Source organism: Mycteria americana, chromosome 13, assembly GCF_035582795.1.
Source record: "Mycteria americana isolate JAX WOST 10 ecotype Jacksonville Zoo and Gardens chromosome 13, USCA_MyAme_1.0, whole genome shotgun sequence".
Classification (NCBI taxonomy): domain Eukaryota; kingdom Metazoa; phylum Chordata; class Aves; order Ciconiiformes; family Ciconiidae; genus Mycteria; species Mycteria americana.
In genome coordinates this window covers 5,419,156-5,438,326 of record NC_134377.1, presented here as the reverse complement: position 1 = coordinate 5,438,326, position 19,171 = coordinate 5,419,156, and the positions used below count along the sequence as shown (strand labels likewise).

The following is a 19,171-nucleotide window of genomic DNA, read 5'->3' as shown; positions in this document are numbered from 1 at the left end:
CAGTTGGGGTGTGTGTGTGTGTTTCTAAATCAGCTGCTGAAGACGATGGGACTCCTTTCTCTGTTTGCATTTTGGTAATTCTTGTGTTTGATGCTTTGTCAGTGCAAGGGTTGCTTCAGCCATATGACAATGTTATATACTGAAAAAAATGGGAATATCAAATGCAATTTATAGATCTGTCTGCTTGGTTTTGCTGTGATTAAAATCTGAGGTAAAATTCTCATCGGGGGTTTTTTTTTTTTGGTAGGAAAAAAATCAGCTCCTGTCTACCTATGGAGGAGTTTTCTGTTTGCTTCTATAGCTTGTTCTAATTGCCTGCTGAGCAGGTATTTTCTTCACCTAGGAAGTTTTGTTGCAGCAATGTGTTCATGGGGGTTTTTTTCCCCTAGCGTTCCTTGGAACACGCTACATCTTTCTCTGAAAACAAAACAAAAAGTGATCCGATCAGTGTAATTATTAAGTTATCAGGAAGGAGTCTAGTCAGAATATCTTGAACATAAAATGAAGATACTGTTAGCAACATGCTGTTAGTGTTGCTCTTAAAAATGCGTGGCAACGGTGTTAAGCAGATATTTAGGTATTCCTGAAATGTTGTTCTGGTGTTGGGGGCAGGGGATGGTAGCCCTTTTCTCAGTGAGGAGGATGAAAAGACAGTGTGTGGCAGAACTGGCATGGGACTCTAGAGAGCAAAATTCAGGTTCTTACTCTGTAGGGTGACCCTGGGCAAGACTTGCCGGTTTGAGCAGAAACCCATGAGCGGTGTAAGATGCTCAGACAATACACCAGCGTGGCCATGTAGATACCCAGCTGGAACCTGCTTGAATCGATTTGTGTCTGAACAAATGTTCTGACTGCTTCTCTGTATTTCTGTTTATCCAGAGATTAACTTCCATAAGAAATTTTTTTTTAAGGTTACTTATTAATCCATAATATATGTAGGAGTCCTGCCTTTTGGGTTTTTTCATTGTTTTTGAGAGACTTGCTCTTTAGCATCTCTTAAGTAACTGGCAGCTCCACCAGCTCTCTGATCAGGTAACACTGTAGAAATGTTTGAGAGTGTTTGTCCTGGCAAGTATGATCAGCAATTTCAAAGCCAACACCCAGCCAAATACCCCCATTTGTTGTGATCAGCCTGAAAACTGTTTATGTAGCAGATCATACAGTCAGAAGAACAAATGATTTATGTAGTAGGAAGTTGAAGATTCTAGATCGTTGATCCTAAATAGAAGGATTTTAATGGTTTAATGTGAGTTGCGATCTGAGCATGCCTGGAGTTGTATTCATAAGGCAAATATTGCAATAAACACCAAAAACAGATGGAAAGTGAAATATACACAGAAGATACATTAATTTAAAAACAAACCAATATTTGAACTGCAGATTCAGGGCTGAGAGATACCCTGACTCAATCTTGATGAGTTTCTGGGGTGCTTTCGATCAGATTTTACTTACTCAGTGACTTGAGCTGAGGTGACAGATTTGCATCTTTGTTTCCCACAAATCTGGAGCTAAAAGTTTGAAACAAAATTTCCTGATCTGTGCCAACATCCGAAAGGAGATATGATTGCAGTGTCTCTTAGCAAGCTTTTGGGAGAAGAAAATAAAATAAAAAGAGCAGAAATCTATTTTCTGGGTTTGTAGGTAGATGTCTGTCATAGTAGCCATCAGTCACACTGTCTGAGGAAGGTTGGTGGAGATACGGCTACTCTTAGGTTTATTTATCTTACAGGTCTCCATTTACTAGCAGTCTCTGTGGTAGCGTAACTTGCTAGATTTGGTAACTCTTCATGTAACATGATTTTATTTCTGGTAGCATGGGAGCTTTTCTGAAAAATGTTTTGCCTATTAAGGTTGCATGGGCTTATTTGAGATTTAATAGTGGTTGCCTGCCTGATGCAGAGGCATCAGATCTCAGGTTAAGGGGTGCCAAGGACAACCACGGAGTTTTTTGTCCACTTGAACTTGGTCCTTTTGCTCGCTCGGTTGCAAAGGAATTTCCCCATTCCTTGCCCAGCTCCATTTGAAATGGAGAATGCAGTTAATTCACATTCCTGAAGGGCAATTAGATTCTGCTGTGAGCTTCTTATGTGCACTGAAGTAACTAGAAGTCCCATAAAACAAGACCAGGATGACATGCTGCCCTCTAAGAATCCACCTCTTAGATAACAAAAAGTAACCCACAGATTAATTTTCCCATATAAAAAGTAATTACAATTTCAACTTGTCATTTTAGGTGGTGTTTTGGAGCATTCTGAAAAATCTGAATGCCCATTTTAAAAGTCTTTTTTTCAGTGATTTGCTGCTTCTCTGGTTTTAATATTTTGCATTCACCCTGGCATACTAATGTAATGGAGAGAGGGAAGATGGTCCAGGGATTGGGGTATTGCTAGCAGACCTTAGGAACCTTGTACATTCACGTGTGCTGCTGCAGGCTTTGTGTATGACCGTGGATAATATTTGTCCTGTCTCCACCTTAATTTCATAGCTACAGTAGAGGAATAGTAGCTCCTGTGTACTACCGTTTCTCTTCAGTCCTCCGTGGTTCAGATGGGTAAGTCTTGTATAGATCTTTACCACGGGACTTCTTTTTTCAGCTTTATTTTGTATATGAGGTGCTCCAATTTCAGCCTGTAACAAAGGAGTTCCCTTTTGCAGTTGCTGACTCCCTTCCCCTTGCTCCAGCTTGCTTCGTACCAGTGCGTTCACATGAGGCTGTGTTTGCACAAGCCCCAAAGCGCCAGGTTTATCTCCACAGAGCTGCTTGTTGGAGAGCAAGAGGCCAAATTCAGCGTTGCTTCTAGCACTGCCCCTTGCCTGGCTAGAGGGCCGTTGTGCCGGAAGGCTCCAAAACACGTCAAGTAGAAATGTCAAACTCAAAGGTGATGTTAGTAGCCAGCCTGTCTGCTTTGGGTTATCTGGGGTATCCCCGATTGTATTTCACAGAGTACTCCTTAACACCTACTTAATAGGCGAGAGTGCTGCAAATCTATAGAAAACTTGGGGTGACTTATATCTGGGGTGATATAAAGATTTATATTCTTCCAGTGAAGTCACAAGTCCAATTAAACTGAGTGATGCTGTTAAACTTTAAATGTTTAATCAAGATTTTTTTGGTATGACTATTTTAGAGCCTAAGACGTACCTTTCTCAGGAAAGCGTGCAAGTCTGAGCGCCCTGCCTGTCATACGAACATGCACAAGTTGAAAATTAAGATCAGCCCAATTGCCAGTAATTGCCCTTCTGTAACACTGCCTTCCCCTGTTAAGACAGTGCAACGAAAAGTCCAGTATAAGGATGACCAGTATAAAATGAAACTGCAACTTTTTACTGTACTCTGTAGTCCTACTACTTCTACGGAGGACTGTCCTTTTTAACTGTTTTAGCTTCTTCTGTCTCCCTCGGGTGGGTATGGAGGAGCCGGTGCAGGCTTGGTTCTGTGATGGTCTTGGCTGTTGTGCTCTCTCTGTGCAAAGGCAGGTGAAATGTGAGCCTGGAGCAGAAACGTTCAAAATGAAGGATATGAGAAAAGGTATTGGGTTTAAAGGACTTTAAATCAACGTGTCGTTCAGCACTTTGTATCAGTGTTTCTGTACCTATTTGGCTTTGCTTGAAATCATTTGCAGAATCATATTGAAAACAGCTGAATGTGTATGGGTCCAGACTAGAAGCAGCTAGAAATTGAGGACAGCAGAGAGGGAAACAAGTGTCTGCAGAGTGGGAAAGGAGCGTCAGTACGACAGCAGTGTCATGGTGGAGATGCTACTCCATATTGGCTGGTTTCTCACCATCGGGCTTTCTGACCTTACTGGTGTCTGCTCTGGCATGCCAGGGTGGCAAAAGCTGCTCCTGCTCGCCTGCAAACACCCGGTGCACGGAGACAGCCGTTCTCTGCAAGGGTTGGCGTCTTTCATTTGCCTTTTGGCATAGGTGCTTGCAGCCTTTATTTTGCACCCCTGACAGCTGGAAACTTGATTTAATTTGGGAAGAATCTCAATTTTCCTTGTAGCTTTTTAGGAGCTGGAACTTGAGGATGGGAGTCACGAAACTGTGGTAGATGGCAGTGTGGCAGATGTGCCAACGCTGGCTACCATCACGGCTGCCCGGTGGAGCCCACGCCGCTGGGCAGGCTGCGGTGGGAGGCAGCCGGACATGCCTGGCGTCCAAAGGCTGCTCTGTCCTGAAGGCATAGCCCGCAGGTGCGATGGCTTTTGGCAGTCACCATTTCAATTAGCAAGATTGTGGTGGCGGTTTTCGCCGGCCTTTCTGATGAGGGTCTCTCCTCTATACGCTTGACGAGAGCTTTATTCCATTGCAAAATTTGCACATGCCATTTCGCAGATGCACAGCCGCTTCTTGCAAAGCCTTACCAGTGAGCAAGAGGGAGGTTGCACCGGGAACCATTTGTGCTAAAACCTGTGAGCTGTTGCTTTAAAAGGGGGAAAAAAAAAAAAAAATCCTTTGTGGGCTGTGGAGAGAAAGTGCTAGAACTGTGCAGGATCATGACTGGAAAGCAGGATCCCTGAGTGGTCACGGAGGCTTTCGTGGTCCTCTCCAGCCTGCCATGGTTTTAGCCAGGATGCTCGTCCTCCACAGCAGATAGCAAACAAGAGACAAAGAAACCCTATCGAGGACGAACCACTCGGCAAAGGGAATGAGGCAAAATGTTGCTCTTGTGTTAAAAGGGAACAGCATCTTCTTTGCTAGACATGGAAATAGCGTTTTTAATGCTTGGATTGCTCGGTTGCAGTGCTTGAACCTGACCTTTCTGAGGAGTCCGATTGCTCTGCATCGCTTTATGCTTTTGAGTCTTTGTTTTTTTTGCACATATGTAATACTGGAGGTTTAAAAAAAAAAAAAAAAAAAAATCAGCCAGGGATTCAGAAGGCATCCCGCTAGCGATCAGCTGACACGCCGAACCCAAGCCTGCAATGTGTTGCTTATTCATTTTGTACCGTGGGAGCTGCCGGGGCTAGCAGAGAGCTGAACTATGCCTCTCAAACAGCGGCGCTTGTGCAGACAGAGGGGTGAGAGAGAGGCAGCCGCCGCAGGAAGAGCACAGCCGGACTTTCTCCTTGTTTTTATCCATTTCTGCAGGATCATGTATTTATAAGGGATGAGGTGGGCCACAGGGATCGCAGGCCTGAGGTGCGGCCTACCCAGTCAGTGCAGAATCAGGCCCTCCACTACCGGAACCGAGAGCGCTTTGCCACAATCAAATCAGCATCTTTGGTAAGCAGCCACCCCACCCCACCTCCTCTCTCCCCCTCTCCCTCTGCAAAGGGGTCAGGAATCTTTTTTTTCTCTCCTAATTATTTTTTTTGTTGTTGGCATAGCAACTAGATATTGCACTGAAAGATATTTTAGCTCTGTGTGTGTAAGATGTAAAATGTAGAATATATTTAATGTCTGTGTATATTTCCAGTATATGTGAAAGAAGCCACTTTCCTGGATGAAGTTAATATAATCTGAGGTTGCCCCCCCCCACCCGTTTTCCACCTGTCTCTTTTGTTAATATGTTTATTTGCATGTGCATAAAGTGTGTATATGTGCTCATGTGCAATATGCTTAAATGCTATGGAGGTGCAGATGGGTTTTGAAACAATAAGATTGCTGCTTCCCGGCTGAGCTGCTGGCTGTTTTTTCATTCATTCATTTATTTCAAGCAACTGTACCGTGACTGCATTTTTCAGCTTGATTCCTAGGAAGGATTGCTGGGTTGCGATAACGGAGAGGGCTTGCAGCGGTCTGTGGGCTTACAAAGAGGAGGGGGATGGGATGAATCCATCAAGATTTGTACTATTGCAAATGTGATTGCTGTGGATGCCTTTGTAGTAGGGAAAGGGGTGTGTGCCGGAAGAGTTGGTTGTCGTGCCGCCTCCCCCACCTCGCATCCACACGGGCTGCAGTTGGTAGCAACCTTTTTGAGGGAAAGGAGTGAAAAATGGCCTTTTAAAGCTAAAATAAATGTCATCTTAAATATTTCAGCCCGATGGTATTAGTGGTCAGATGGACGGGGAGTGTTAGGAAGTACCTACTGTTTGGCCATGGCACTTGCTCAGTGCTATGACATCATCCTAGACCAACCCCGAAATTACACCAGCGAGCCCTCCCCTTCTTGTTTTACCCTGCCTGAACAGTGGGTTTTTTCCTTCAATACCACCATTTCTTGATCTCCCGAATCACTTCGGATTTCTGCATGCACAAGACTCTGTGTGTGTGTGTGCGCGTGTGACCACAGCTAAAGGTTGTGAGTGGAGGGAAAAAGCAGCAGCAGTGCCAGTAGCCAAAATTTTTCTGTGTGCTGGTTGCTGCTGCTGCTGTTAAAATCTAAAATGATGCTGTGGCATACAGACTTCTGGCCAGATGCCTCATGGGCTGAGATTTGGGGGAAGCATCTGAGTTCTGTCCTTTGCAGGCATACTTCTGGGTAGCTATAGCCTAAGCACTCCCCAGGCTGGTGTCCCCTGCTCCCCCTTCCCTCCCTCCTCCCCCCAGTTTGAAGAGTGACCTAGAAATGTGTGCATTAGAGGACTTCATGCAGCACACCTGACACAGGCAGGATCTCTGGTCTCCTGGACACCCTCTGCCTTGTGAATTTTTCTCTTTTATGTGTATGTGTGTGTGCATGCACCCATTATAGTGCCAACGCTATTGCCTGCACTGAGCATATAAAAGTAGGATCCAGTTAGGTTGGCTGGAGGGAAGAAATGATGAATGACTTAAGTATCATACTCCAAACATATATACAGTTTAATTGGTAAATAGATATGTGTGTGGAATATATTCATATTCTCTTACTCCCTGTGGAAGGCTGCTGCACCTTCTGTCCTGCCTTCAGCAGCAGAGTCCATAACTCCTATCTTCCTTGAATATGTCATGCCTGGGCTACTTGGATGGCTTGAAGGTATTGCATGGCAAGGCCCCCTTGGGAGCTGATGAAAGACATTGATATGAAGGTATGGACTGTGAGGTCTTCCCAGACCTCTAAGCTCTGGGGAAGACAGCTAATGTCCCAAGGTCACTCCTAAATCCCATGGCAGCCTCCTGTGGGGCTGGGATTGTGTCTGCCTTAATTCCTCAGTCACTTGGATTTGCTAAATCTCTCTGTTCCAGTGATCAAATGACGATAAAGACAAAATTAATAGTGGATGGGGAAGATGGTAGGCTTTTTGGAGAACTTTTCTTTTTTTGTTTTCTGTGGAACATGCTCTGATATGGAGTGTGTCTGGGCTCATGCTGGGAGGCCTTAGGGTGCACACTTAGGGTGAGCAGTACGTGCACAGCACAGTATCTTTTGGGGGAGAGGGAAGCCCCACCCGTTAGCTCACTATGTTATCCAGCAGGCCTTTGGAAAAGCACATGGTAGTATGTGTCACGCAAAGGCTTTGCTGTCCCCATCATATGCACACATATCCCCTTCCCAGTATAGATGGAAGTTCCCAAAGCACCACCTTGGTACTACAGGAGGTGTTACTGTGTCCTTAGGTTCTGAGGTTATGCAGTAGGGGAGAAGTTTCCCTGTGTTTACAACAGAAATATTTTATTTCAGTTAATCTTGTGATGGGCTTTCCCTTTAATAATCTTTCATTTCCACCTCTTCATGTTCCAAAATGGAAATCTAGAGGAAAAAATGCTAAGTTGAAACCTCTTGCACAGACCATGAAGAATGCCAGCGTACGTGATTGGGTTTGAAGTGCCGGCGTGGCTGTCGGCACGCTTTTTTTATCACTGTGCATTCGATCACCGCTCGGTGGCTGAATTATGTCAGTGGGTAGTGGTGCTGAATGCTGCTGCTCTCCTGGCCAAGGGAGAACTTCTCTCATGCCTGCCCTCTGGTCTCCTGCTTAAATATCTGTGGGGAGGGCAGGGTTAGCCATGTAGCTGATATGGGGAGAATAACCTAAACATGTCTGAAACTTACAGTGTGAAACCAGCAATTCAGACTTTATTCATCCCGCTGTGTTAATTTACTCTTTCAATGGCATCTTGAAAAAATCAATCCTATATGAATGGGTGCTCAAGATCCCACAGTGTTAAAAACTAAGCAAACCAGCATGCTTTGATGGTTCTCTACATCGCTGCTGCTGACCATCAGTTGGTTTCTCAGCAGCTGGGTGCCACTTCCTGGGCACAGAAAGGTTACGCAGTTGAGAGCATCAGGTAGCCTGTAATTGCAGAGAATCAGAAAAAGGGAGTTCTGACCCCAAATTCAATAATATGGGATGATATTTGGGTGTAAAAACTTCTGCTTGTGGGATTTGCTGAACACCACCCCCCCAACATGAGAGGAGGGCAGCATTATAGAGGAAAAGCACTGAGGCTGGGGGCTGGGGGCTGTGCATGTTCCTGCTGGTGGAGTCCTGGGTCCTGGGCCCTCAAGCCCTTGTTATTCACCTTTAGATCAAGGTATTGCAGGTGGAGGAAAGACTGGCATTTCTAAAAGGGTGCTCTCAACTTGGAAGTTGGATCTCTTAGCAAAAACAAGTTCAAGTAGTTTCAGCGAGCGTAAGGGTTACAGACAGGAGAACTACATTAGACAGCTCTACGCTCCAGATGTGCAGTGATTTTAAGTGTGATTCTCCTGCCCTGTTGCTCTGCAAAAGCATCACGTGAATAAGGAAGCTGGACAGGCTTCTAGATAAAATAGTGAATGGGCTATCCACAAAGCAACAGGTTGTGACTATAACTTTCTAGTCTTTCAGTGATGCTTTGGTATTACTCAGGTTAAAAAAAAAAAAGAAAAAATGAGCAAATGTGGTTAAGAAAGCTGAAGGAGCTTACCTTTGGTCATAATTCAAGCAACAATTTTAATAGTCACTCTTTCCTCAATCACCTTGCTCTTTGGTCATTGTGTAGACCAACCTCCCCCCTTCCCCCCTCCCCTTTTTTTTGTTTTCTGAATGACATTCTTGTGGCAACAGTAACCATCACTCACTTGGAACAGTGGTGGAAAATGCACTGTATATTTCTGCTGTTGCAGTGAAAGTTAGTATCTGAAATGGAGATCAGGTACCTACTACATCTCCATATTATTTTGCAGACCATCAGTGATCCATAAATTAAAAGTTACAACTAGAAATCTAAGCCTTGAAGCTCAGAAAGCTGTGCTTAAAAAGAAGAGTAGAGGTTCTGCATGTTGATAAGACTACACCTATCAACATTTTCAAGTGAAAGGTGTTTTTTAAATATGTGCAGAGATGCACAGATCTGCATTTCTGGATGTCTTTCGTGCTTGACCCCTTAACTGCCCACCACCTCATGCTTTTCCTCGATAGCCGCTTTTGCAGTTTTCAAATGAAATGATCTAATATTTAAAACTTCATAGAAAGATCAGGTAGTGTGGACTCTGTCAAAGGCTTTGGCATTCTCTTTGAAATCCAAATGCCAGCAAAAGAATTATGTGATCTCATCCTGGGTCTGCAAAGCCAAATGTCTAGGTATGTGTGAGCAGGCTTCTCTGGATGTGGCCACTAACATGATACCAGGGCAGTCTGACTCCAAACCCAGGTACGTTTACATGATGGCTGTTCTCCTGCACCCTCTCCTGAAGCGATGACATTTTGTTCCAGATGGTTGAGTTTCTCCTAATGGCCTCATCTGGTTGCTGCCTTTATAGATCTTTGCTCTAAAAATACTGAACTTGTTTTCTCATCTCAAAGTTCTTTGCTTGCTGCGAGAGGCTGCTGGCAGCGTCTTGCTTAATACTCTGCCTTGTCCAGCAAAGAGGAGCTCGGTATTTCGTTTGGTTATCAAGAGGTGAGAATAGCTATCCTTTAGGAGAGTGTTCAGTATCTTGGTTAAACAGCGTAGAAAAAGGAACTCTAAAGAGCTGCTGGTTTGGAAGAGAAGTTGTGAGCCCAACTTCCTTATGTAAAGCAAAAATCTTGGAGGGGTGAAAGAGAGAAAGTTTGGATTTTATGGCAAGTGAACTGCCTGTGGGAGTAGGTTGGAAAGGGCATCTTTCTTCTTAGTTCTGTGTGTGCCAAAGATACAGAGAGATAAAAACCTGAGAAAATGTCATACCGTAATAAAAGCTGTTCTGTTTTATACAGGTTTTTTGGTTTTGCTGATGACCTGATTGATTATTACATGCTTCAAATACAGCTTCAGGAAACCGCAGTTTTCTGCTTTAAAGCATCCTGACATTTTCTGGTTATGTGGAGAACAAATTTTGCAATGAGCAATTCAGTTGTCATCTTTTTTTCCCATCATAATCTATGGGATTATGTTTGTGAAATACTTTGTAAAGTTCCAAGTGCCTTTGTCTACGAACACCAGAAAGGTGATTACTGGAACTTCCCCACATTCTCTTTTTAAAATGGTCGCTCAAGCTGTTCATTCATCAGGGGCTTCATCTTCAAAACCATAATCCTTCGTTCTTTCATGTGTTGACATGCTTAGTCTGAAGTACTTCTCTGGTGCTGAACTGGTCATATTCGGTAACTAATGTTAATTTCTTCCAATTTCATCCATACCCTGAGATCACCGTTTGGAGACCTTGTCTTTGAAGCCGGAGTTCTGAAGAGTGTTGGTCTCAATTGGAGATTATGCTGATAAATTAGGTCTTTAGCATGAGCATGCAGACATTAAATCTACAAAATGTCCACCAAGTCTACCATTCTCCTTCTCTCTTGTCTTCAGGAATGAAATGCTGCTTTTGTTTTCCTCTGACTTTTTAACATCTCATCTTCTGCTGTGACTGAAAGTCTTTACCGGCTAGTGTTATAATTAGTAATTGCATCCTATCGTTGGGGATAAATATCCCAGACCTAATGTGAAATCTTTCAAAGATGGAATTCTTCTCCTGATAGAGACAAGCTGAGCAAAACTGGAAATGGGGTGCACACGAGCAGCAAAAAAAATAAGGATAAAAGTTTAATGATTTTTGCTGTAAATAAAACAAGTGCACATTCTAAATCTCATTAGAGATTAGACCAAAGGGGACACGGGCAAAGTTGCTAGTGGATTCTTAGACCCATTTTTTTCTTATGCTCTTGCTGTTTGCTTTGTTCTGCCAACTTCTTGGAACGAAGTGTGCCGTGCAGAACGCCCCACTGTTCAGAAAAAGGACGAGCCTCAAAAATAGCACATCCAGGAAGATCTCGTACTGCCACGTGGTAGTTACTGTATCTCCGTGCTGCAAGTCCCTGACCAAGTCTGTTCTCTGCAAGTCATATGTCATTTAACGTAGTAAATGGCATATGTGAAATGTTGGGGGTTTGCCTGTCTTACCTGATATCTGTCTCTTACAATTAACTTGAATAACTTCTCAGAGAAACTTTCATTACCTGGAAGCTTCTGTCAAAGCTCTTATTCTTGCTGAACTTGACTGAAATGTGCAAGTTCTTCCAAATGCTTACCAGCTTCTGCAAAGTATTAAAGTATTAGCTGTCATTGTTACACTTTAAAAAAAAAAAAAAAAAAAGCTTTTTGAACTATAGCAATACACAGGGCTAATACTGTGTTTGTGTTTCTGTAGCCATTTCTACAATCTCTCATATTGCTGGTATCTGGCTTGGGTCTGTTTTCATTACCTAGTCTCAAGCATTTGAAGGCTGCTATGTTACACCAATTGCTGAGGTGTAAGTATATATTTAATCTAGTCAACTTCAAAATAACATCCCAAAATTCCTTGTACAAGGAGGATGTGATTTATGCATCATCACTTACCTCATAGTTGATGGTTGACTTCACTAATGTGGTGAACCCACCATTGGCATTTCCTGGCAATGGAGTCTGACACAGCACTGTAGTCAGATTAATTCTTTGTTGTCTTTGCAATTAGATGGTTTGTTTCCTCTCTGGGGTTGTCTTTGGAAGGGATGGGGGGAAAACAGAGGCCGTCCACTTCAGTAGTTTCATCCTTTCATGTCTTGTTTCTATTCTGCGACTCTGGCTATAATTATGTTGGTTGGTAACTATTTACTGGAAGTTGTTGTTAATCCGTTTCAAGGTGAAGGCTGTGCAAGGCTCTTCCTAGCCTCCTCTTCACACCCCTCCCAAGTGTTGGTAGTCATTTGAGCTGAGACGGGTGGCAGTATGCTGTCTGCCTTGGGTGACACATCAGTTGTGTTGTTAAACATGCTTGTTGATTTTAGAGCTCTTACTTGATCACTGCTTCTTATCAGCTACTAGTCCTGAAGCACAGGGCTGCCAGCAAGTGGACTTGGTTTGCTGCTTGGTAAAGCAGCTGCTCGTCTTCTGTTGAACTTGAGCTTTCTCAGGTCTGTAGGTGCATCCCATCCTACGTCTGAACTTACTCTGAAGATCTCTGAAAAATAGCCTTCGAATGACAGCAGTAATGTAGTAGGTGCCAGTTTTTCCCCTTGACTGCTACGGAGAAATTCATCAGGAAGGCTGGGCTCTTGCAGACTGCAGGAAGGACTGTTGGTTCATAAAGCTTCGATGATCACCTTCAAAGGGCTGAGCTCTTTGCTTCATACTTGTTAAGTGTGAAAGGGAGAGGTCCCCTTGTACAGAATCAGGGACCGCAGCTCTACACATGTACTAAGAGCTCCAGCTTTTGGCTCCCAGGTCTATCATAAAATACCAGCAGATCTTTATATGTGAAGTTCCTGGGACTGTATAGAAAATAAAAACATCAGTCTTGGACACTTTTTTCCTTTGAAACGGAAGCATTACCATTTGCATTTTCTTCTGAAAATTTTTGGCACACCTTACTGGAGTGTTTTCCTCCTTTCACATGGATGCACTTAGGCATGGAAATGAATGTAGAACTTGTGAGTTTGTTTCAGCTGAGCAGGGTTTAAAATCTGCTTAGACCATCTGATCAATCTTGTTAAGAGCACACAGTTCCAGAACAGCGTTCCCTTGTTAGAAAACTTTCAGTTCCAGTAGGGAATGAGCTCAGTCTGCCATCCTCTTGAATTTCAAGAAGAAATTTTGAAGGAAGCTACTCGTTGCAGAAAATAGGTACTGAGGGACTGAATTGGAACCATGGTGACGGGGGGAGGAAGGAAAGGGTGGGTGGGTTGGGGGGTTTCTTAAAATGGATGCCATCTTATAAGTCCATGTCACCCTCACGATTTGAGTCCTGTGTCTGAAGAAGGTTGTCCAGCAGCCACCTTTGTGTCCAGAAGTAACCTGCTGTTTCTTTTATTTGTAACATGACATTTTTCTGCTCTGTTACTGAAAATGCACAAAAAATCCTCATTAAAGATGGGGGGGGGGGGGGGGGGGGTGTTAGAAATCAAGAGAGAGAAACCTTATGGCCTGGTTTGTGATATTAAACAGTAGCACCCTTTGAAACCTGGAACAGCATTCCCTGAAAGTTCATTTCTAAGAGTAGAGCAAAGCAGCAGGGTCTGGTTTACAGGTAAGCAGCTAATATGGAGACAGCTTGTCTGTGAAGAAGGCCATGTAGCACTTCTTCCCCTTTTCCTGACATCAGGTTACAAGACAGATCCATGAGCATGAGCAGGAGAACGAGTTGCGGGAACAGATGTCAGGATATAAGCGGATGCGGCGCCAGCACCAGAAGCAGCTGATCGCCCTGGAAAACAAGTTGAAGGCCGAGATGGACGAGCACCGCCTCAAGCTGCAGAAGGAGGTGGAGACGCATGCCAACAACTCGTCCATTGAGCTGGAGAAGCTGGCCAAGAAGCAAGTGGCTGTGATGGAGAAAGAGGTGAGTAGAGTTACAGGGTCCCTAGCTGTACAAGAAGATCAGGGGGAGAGATGCGTACCAGATCTCTAGGAGAAGGCTGTGCAAGTACTGCTTAAAACCGTATTCTTGAGTGCACTGTATGGTTACTGTCTGGAGCGCTTCTGGCCAGTTTTGTGAAATAGCTTCACAGCTACAAGTGCCCATCACCTTCCTGATGATGGGCGCTCCATTGGCATCGACCAATACTGTAGCTACTGACAGGCGGCTAAAAGAGAGGGACAAACTCTGTGGAGACTCTGGAGGGGGCTTCTGCCTCCTGGCTGAGACAGTGACAAAGCTTGCTGCTGTTACTCAGTCTGTTTAAAAATCAATGTGTTAATCCATATGGTAAACTAGTGGGGTGTTACCCTCTGGGGTGGTTTTGGTGGAGCGATAAGAAGCATGAGGAAACTCTTAAATGTATGTGGGCATTACGGGTTTTTTGTGCAAGCAGCTTTCATGTAGCTAAATACTCATGGCTTTGTCTAGTACAGTGATGGGAGAATGACAGACCAAAAAATGCACAAAAGAAGACTGATTTGTGCTGGATTCAGTACCTGCTCCCTCACCCTTTGGGTTTTTCTTTTTTTTTTTTTTTTGTCCCTCTCTGTACCTTGCAGGCAAAGGCCGCTGCAGCAGATGAAAAGAAATTCCAGCAACAGATTTTGGCTCAGCAAAAGAAAGACCTGGCGACCTTTTTAGAAAGTCAGAAGAAACAATACAAGCTTTGCAAGGAAAAGATTAAAGAGGCAAGAAACCATCATTTTCAGGGCTGAAGGGGTGTGGAATGAACATGAACTAGACTTTTATTTTGATAAACCTGGGCCAGCCCAGGGGCTTAGGGGGTATTGTAATGCTTGGAAGCAAATTTAGATTCTCAGCAAGTAAACTCTCAGGAACCGGGAGCATCTGGCAGCATTTCTAGAATAATCTCTAAGGGTGCTATAGGTGCCTTCACAATTTGCTGTAGAGCAGAATCTTTGAAACCAAGGGTGATGAGGGAAAAATGGGACTTTATAGAGAATTCTTCTTCCCTTTTTTCCTCATCTTTTTTTTTTTTGCTAAAGCTGTAAGTAATCAGAGCAGCCATTTAGATATCACTTGACTAAAAGCCCTGCGATCGCTTACATGAATTAGAAAAAGAAGTAACTTAGTATATAGTTTATCTATCCCCAATTGCATTACTTAAGTACAGCATCCCCACCACATCACAAAATCATTTGCTGTTCAGAATGTAGAGGTGAGAAAATGAATAGCAAGGAGCCCTGTTAGGTATGATTCGAGAGAGAATCGAGCATGAGTTCTGTTGAAATAAAACTTAAGCCCAAGCTGGACTCCTTTGCAAAACAGGTGCAGAGCTGGGAAGGGAGCCGAGGGGTTTGACCCATTCTCTTTCCTGGACAGGCAGAGCCTCCCCTGCAGTGGCGTGTTACTGTCTTTTCATTGCTGCGCTGTTTAGCCCCTGAGATGTTCGTGTTTAATGGCCACTTTTTGTCCTCCTCTTGGTGGGTCACAATACAATTCCAGAGGCGGTAGGGCTGGACATGGTCAGGTGACGAGTCTGGTTCTGCTGGTACCTGGTGGTGTAGTCAGGATTTTGGTGTCCTTTCGTGAACTGAATGGCAGAGGAGTAGTCAGTGAGTGAAGGTCCTCCAAGTCCTGTGTCGCTGTGATCCTAAGGGAAGTCTTGTTTTTGACCCTGTATACGTGCAGGAAATGAATGAGGACCACAGCACGCCGAAGAAAGAGAAGCAAGAGAGAATATCCAAACATAAAGAGAACCTGCAGCACACACAGGCTGAAGAAGAGGCCCATCTCCTCAGCCAGCAGAGACTCTACTATGACAAAAACTGCCGTTTCTTCAAGAGAAAAACGATGATCAAGCGGCACGAGATGGAGCAGCAGAACATTCGGGAAGTATGGCACTCTTCACTTCCTTTCCCAAGCATTTCTTTAATTGTTAGCTTCATGTCCGTAAAACAGTTTGACTGACATTAGATCTTCCTGTTTCCAGTTGCAAAACAGAACTGAGAAAAATATAGGAACTGTGTTTTGGGAAATAGTTTTCCACACAGCTGTGGCTGCTTTTATTAACTGAGGAGGGGTGGCATAGTTGACTTGCAGGCAGAAACATTATGCGGGCCACCCACTCTGGGTCAGATGCTTCATCTGAGCTCCTGGGCATTAGATTTTGGGGGATTCTGTTGGGTTTCTTTCACAGCACAGGGCAGTTTGTGCCACGTGGAGTGCTAGGGCCACTTGTGGGATGGCTGAAGGGGCATCACGTGAGGAGTTCTACTTATTGGCTAAAGAAAACTTACACAGTTGAAATACGTGTAATAAACCAGTAATAACCTTAAAAGAACAATATTAAGGTTGCAGAATGAAATACTACAAATGTAAGAAATACCAAAAATTCAATCCTCATTTGTGTCTGCATTCTGGCTGTCTACAAATAATCAGATGTTGCTTTTCCATTGGGCTCTGTTCAGATTGGTGCACGGAATGGGCGATAGTCTGTTAATGAGAAGCTATTCAACGTCTTGCTTTTCCTCATTAGTTATTAACCCTTGCCTTACAGGCTGCCTGTAGTCAAATACCACTTTGGAGAAAGAATTATTACTTGTCGATTTTTCTATGGTAGTCACTGTAGTTTCTGAGTTCTTCATGAATGTTATTTTTGGATAAAGGCTATCAGATGAGAAGGTATTTTAGTAAAGGCTGAGCGTGAGTGATGAAAAATTTCTAATAATCATGTACATAGTCTGCTACCATCAAATTTTCCAGTGTACTTAACATTGCCCTGTATTTTACCTGTTCACAGCTTTGCTGCCCTTGACTTCAGATGTGCCTGGGGCTGCTCAGCTGCTTTGCAAATCACATCCAGACATCTCAACTCGGACACCCTAAAAATGAATGATTGTGAAAAATCAGATTTGGGCACCCTTATCACAGCATATAAGCTCTGTGGCAGGGATGAGAACAGAATTCAGTTACCTAGCATGGTACTTTAACCAGGAAACGCTCCTTTGAGCTCCTGCATTTAAGCTCTTGAGAGCCAATTTTCAGAATGATCTAAGTGTTTATTTCCTGAAGATAACGTCCCTCATAACTAGTTCAAATTCACTGGATCAGACAGCTGAAGTAAACAACACTTCAAGAAAGTTTTTTCTTGATGTTTTAAGTAACTACAGAGGTTCTTTTTGTATAAATGGGAAAGCGTTTGTCAGAAGTGGAGTGCCTCTGTTTGTTCATGCTGTCAGCTGAAATCAGGTGTGCGATGGGCGCAAGAGAAGCTGGTTGTCCTGTCCTAAGATGAAGGCACAAATGCCACAGCTCACTGCGTGGGCTGACATGCTGTCTGAGCGTGCTACCTGCCTTTGCGCAAGTGGGAAATTATTTCAGCACACCAGTAGATCTAATTTTTGATCCTGGCTGTCAAGGTGCAAGTTTTGCTTAAATGTAAGCATGTGCAACATCCTTATGGCCAAGAATGCAGAGACAAGACCTGGCCCTGTTTCCTTCCCCATCCTCCTAGCTTAAACCTGTCACAGTTGTGACAGCCAAAGGGGCTGAAGGGCCTATTTGCAGGTGCTGATGTTGAGAATTACAACAGGATTACAACATGCAAGCAACAACTCAGAATAAATAGATTTTTTTTTTTGATTTTTTTTTTTTGCTTCTACTGCAGAAACTTGTTAGACTGAGCCAACACTGGGCCCTCCCTGTGCTGGGCACTGTGCCTGTGCGTAGTGTGAGGCAGCCCCTGCTGTGCCCGTCTTAGTCTAGCATGAAGCACAGCGATGAGTTTGTAAACCTGAGAGCTGAAACTGAGACGTACCAGCAGACCATCTGTGAAGGTCACCAAATATCAGCAAGGGGTACAGCTGTAATAGCTGCTTGACTGAGCTGGATTCAGCTCCATGCTCCACAGGTTGTTGCTGATACCTCGAGACAGAAATACTAAGCAGTAATCGGGGAGAGAATCCGGTATCTTCCTCTTCCTTAGCTTGTAACTAGGGAAGGTTTTCCTAGACTGCAGGGCACCATGTGCAGGAGCTTTTACGTGCACATTGCAGAATTGTGTGAGGCTCGGGCTGTATCCTCATTTTAAAAAACATGCTGCGCCTGGGGCCAAAAACCACGTGTACACAGTGGTAGATCAAACTGTCTTTCTTACCTGATGTGGTGTGTTGGAGCTGTTCACCTCTGCTTTGGCCATTCTAGTATAAGTGACGCGAGAAAAGCGTCATCTCCCAGTGCCTAGCAGGGGCTCAGGGTAATCTAAAACAGACAAATAAGAGCCCCTGGTTCTGTCAGTCACCCCAGCCCAGACGCTCCAGCTCTGAGCACCCCAGGATGTATTTATTAAAAACTTCTATGATTCTCAGCAGTCACAGAGAGCTTGCGTGTGGTCCCAGTGCCACCTGCTGGAGACTCCCTGGGTGATCAGGAGCTGCCAGAGGAGCAGGTTACAGGGGGAGGGATGGATGCTAGGTGGCCACTTCATTAACGTTCCCATCGTGCTGCTGGGTTTGTGTTTCCCTGTGGCACATGGAAGTCCTTCATGTCGTCGAGAGGAGTGACCAGGACACCCAGCCCCACAAACTCAGCTACTGCATCTCGGGGCAGAGAGAATCACTCCTCAGCTTTTGTCTTGTGCTCTGCTGTCCTCTTGTGCAGGAGTTAAACAAGAAGCGGACACAGAAGGAAATGGAGCATGCCATGCTGATCCGGCACGATGAGTCGACGCGCGAGCTGGAGTACAGGCAGCTGCACACGCTGCAGAAGCTGCGAATGGACCTGATCCGGCTGCAGCACCAGACTGAGCTCGAGAACCAGCTGGAATACAACAAGCGGCGAGAGCGGGAGCTGCACAGGAAGCATTTCATGGAGCTCCGGCAGCAACCAAAGAATCTGAAGGTGCTGGAAGCTTTCCTTCCTCCTCTTCCAACCTCTGTCCTGCCGGGCAGGCTGGTCTGTGTGCTTGCTGCCTCCTCCGTGCAGCATCCGTGCTGCAGAACCAGCGTTCTCCACCAGCACTGTGTGCTCTCCCTTGCATCCCTTTCCTTTGTGCAGGGCTGCTCTGGTATAAGTTGCAGGCTATTATAGCAAAGAGCTCACTGAGGATTTTTTAAGTGCCGCACTGATTGAGGCTGCTGGGTAAAAATAGGCTAGTCCTTGGCAAAGTATTACAGAATTTGCTTCTGATGAGCTGTGCTTTCTTCAGGCCCTTGCTGGTGTCAGCCTATAAACCTTGATATGGAAAGGGGTTGGGTGATACTTCCTCGCTTTCAAAGTCAAGAGAGAGAGAACATGGGTGTGCTGAGCACTGTGCTCTGTCCCAGTTCAGCTGCAGGTTGATTAGAAACCTCTGAGCTGCTCGCTGTGGGAGATTTCTGTTCCTCCTCTGAACATCCAAAAAGGCACGTTGCTTTTTTTCACTTTGTCACACCCTTGCTAGTTCTCAGACCTGCAGTCTCCGTGTAGCACGTGGTCGAGGTA

The 19,171-nt window shown here is 44.5% G+C and overlaps 1 protein-coding gene across 1 annotated transcript in view; it reads left to right on the top strand.

Annotated features, from left to right (window-relative positions):
• The window catches only part of TAOK3 (TAO kinase 3), a 97,309-nt gene that overhangs the window by 75,371 nt on the left and 2,767 nt on the right, over positions 1-19,171 (top strand). The window contains exons 16-20 of the mRNA XM_075516723.1: positions 5,095-5,229; positions 13,412-13,648; positions 14,287-14,415; positions 15,380-15,583; positions 18,350-18,589. Coding sequence (XP_075372838.1) covers positions 5,095-5,229; positions 13,412-13,648; positions 14,287-14,415; positions 15,380-15,583; positions 18,350-18,589 — 945 coding nt within the window. The remainder of the gene's footprint in view (positions 1-5,094; positions 5,230-13,411; positions 13,649-14,286; positions 14,416-15,379; positions 15,584-18,349; positions 18,590-19,171) is intronic.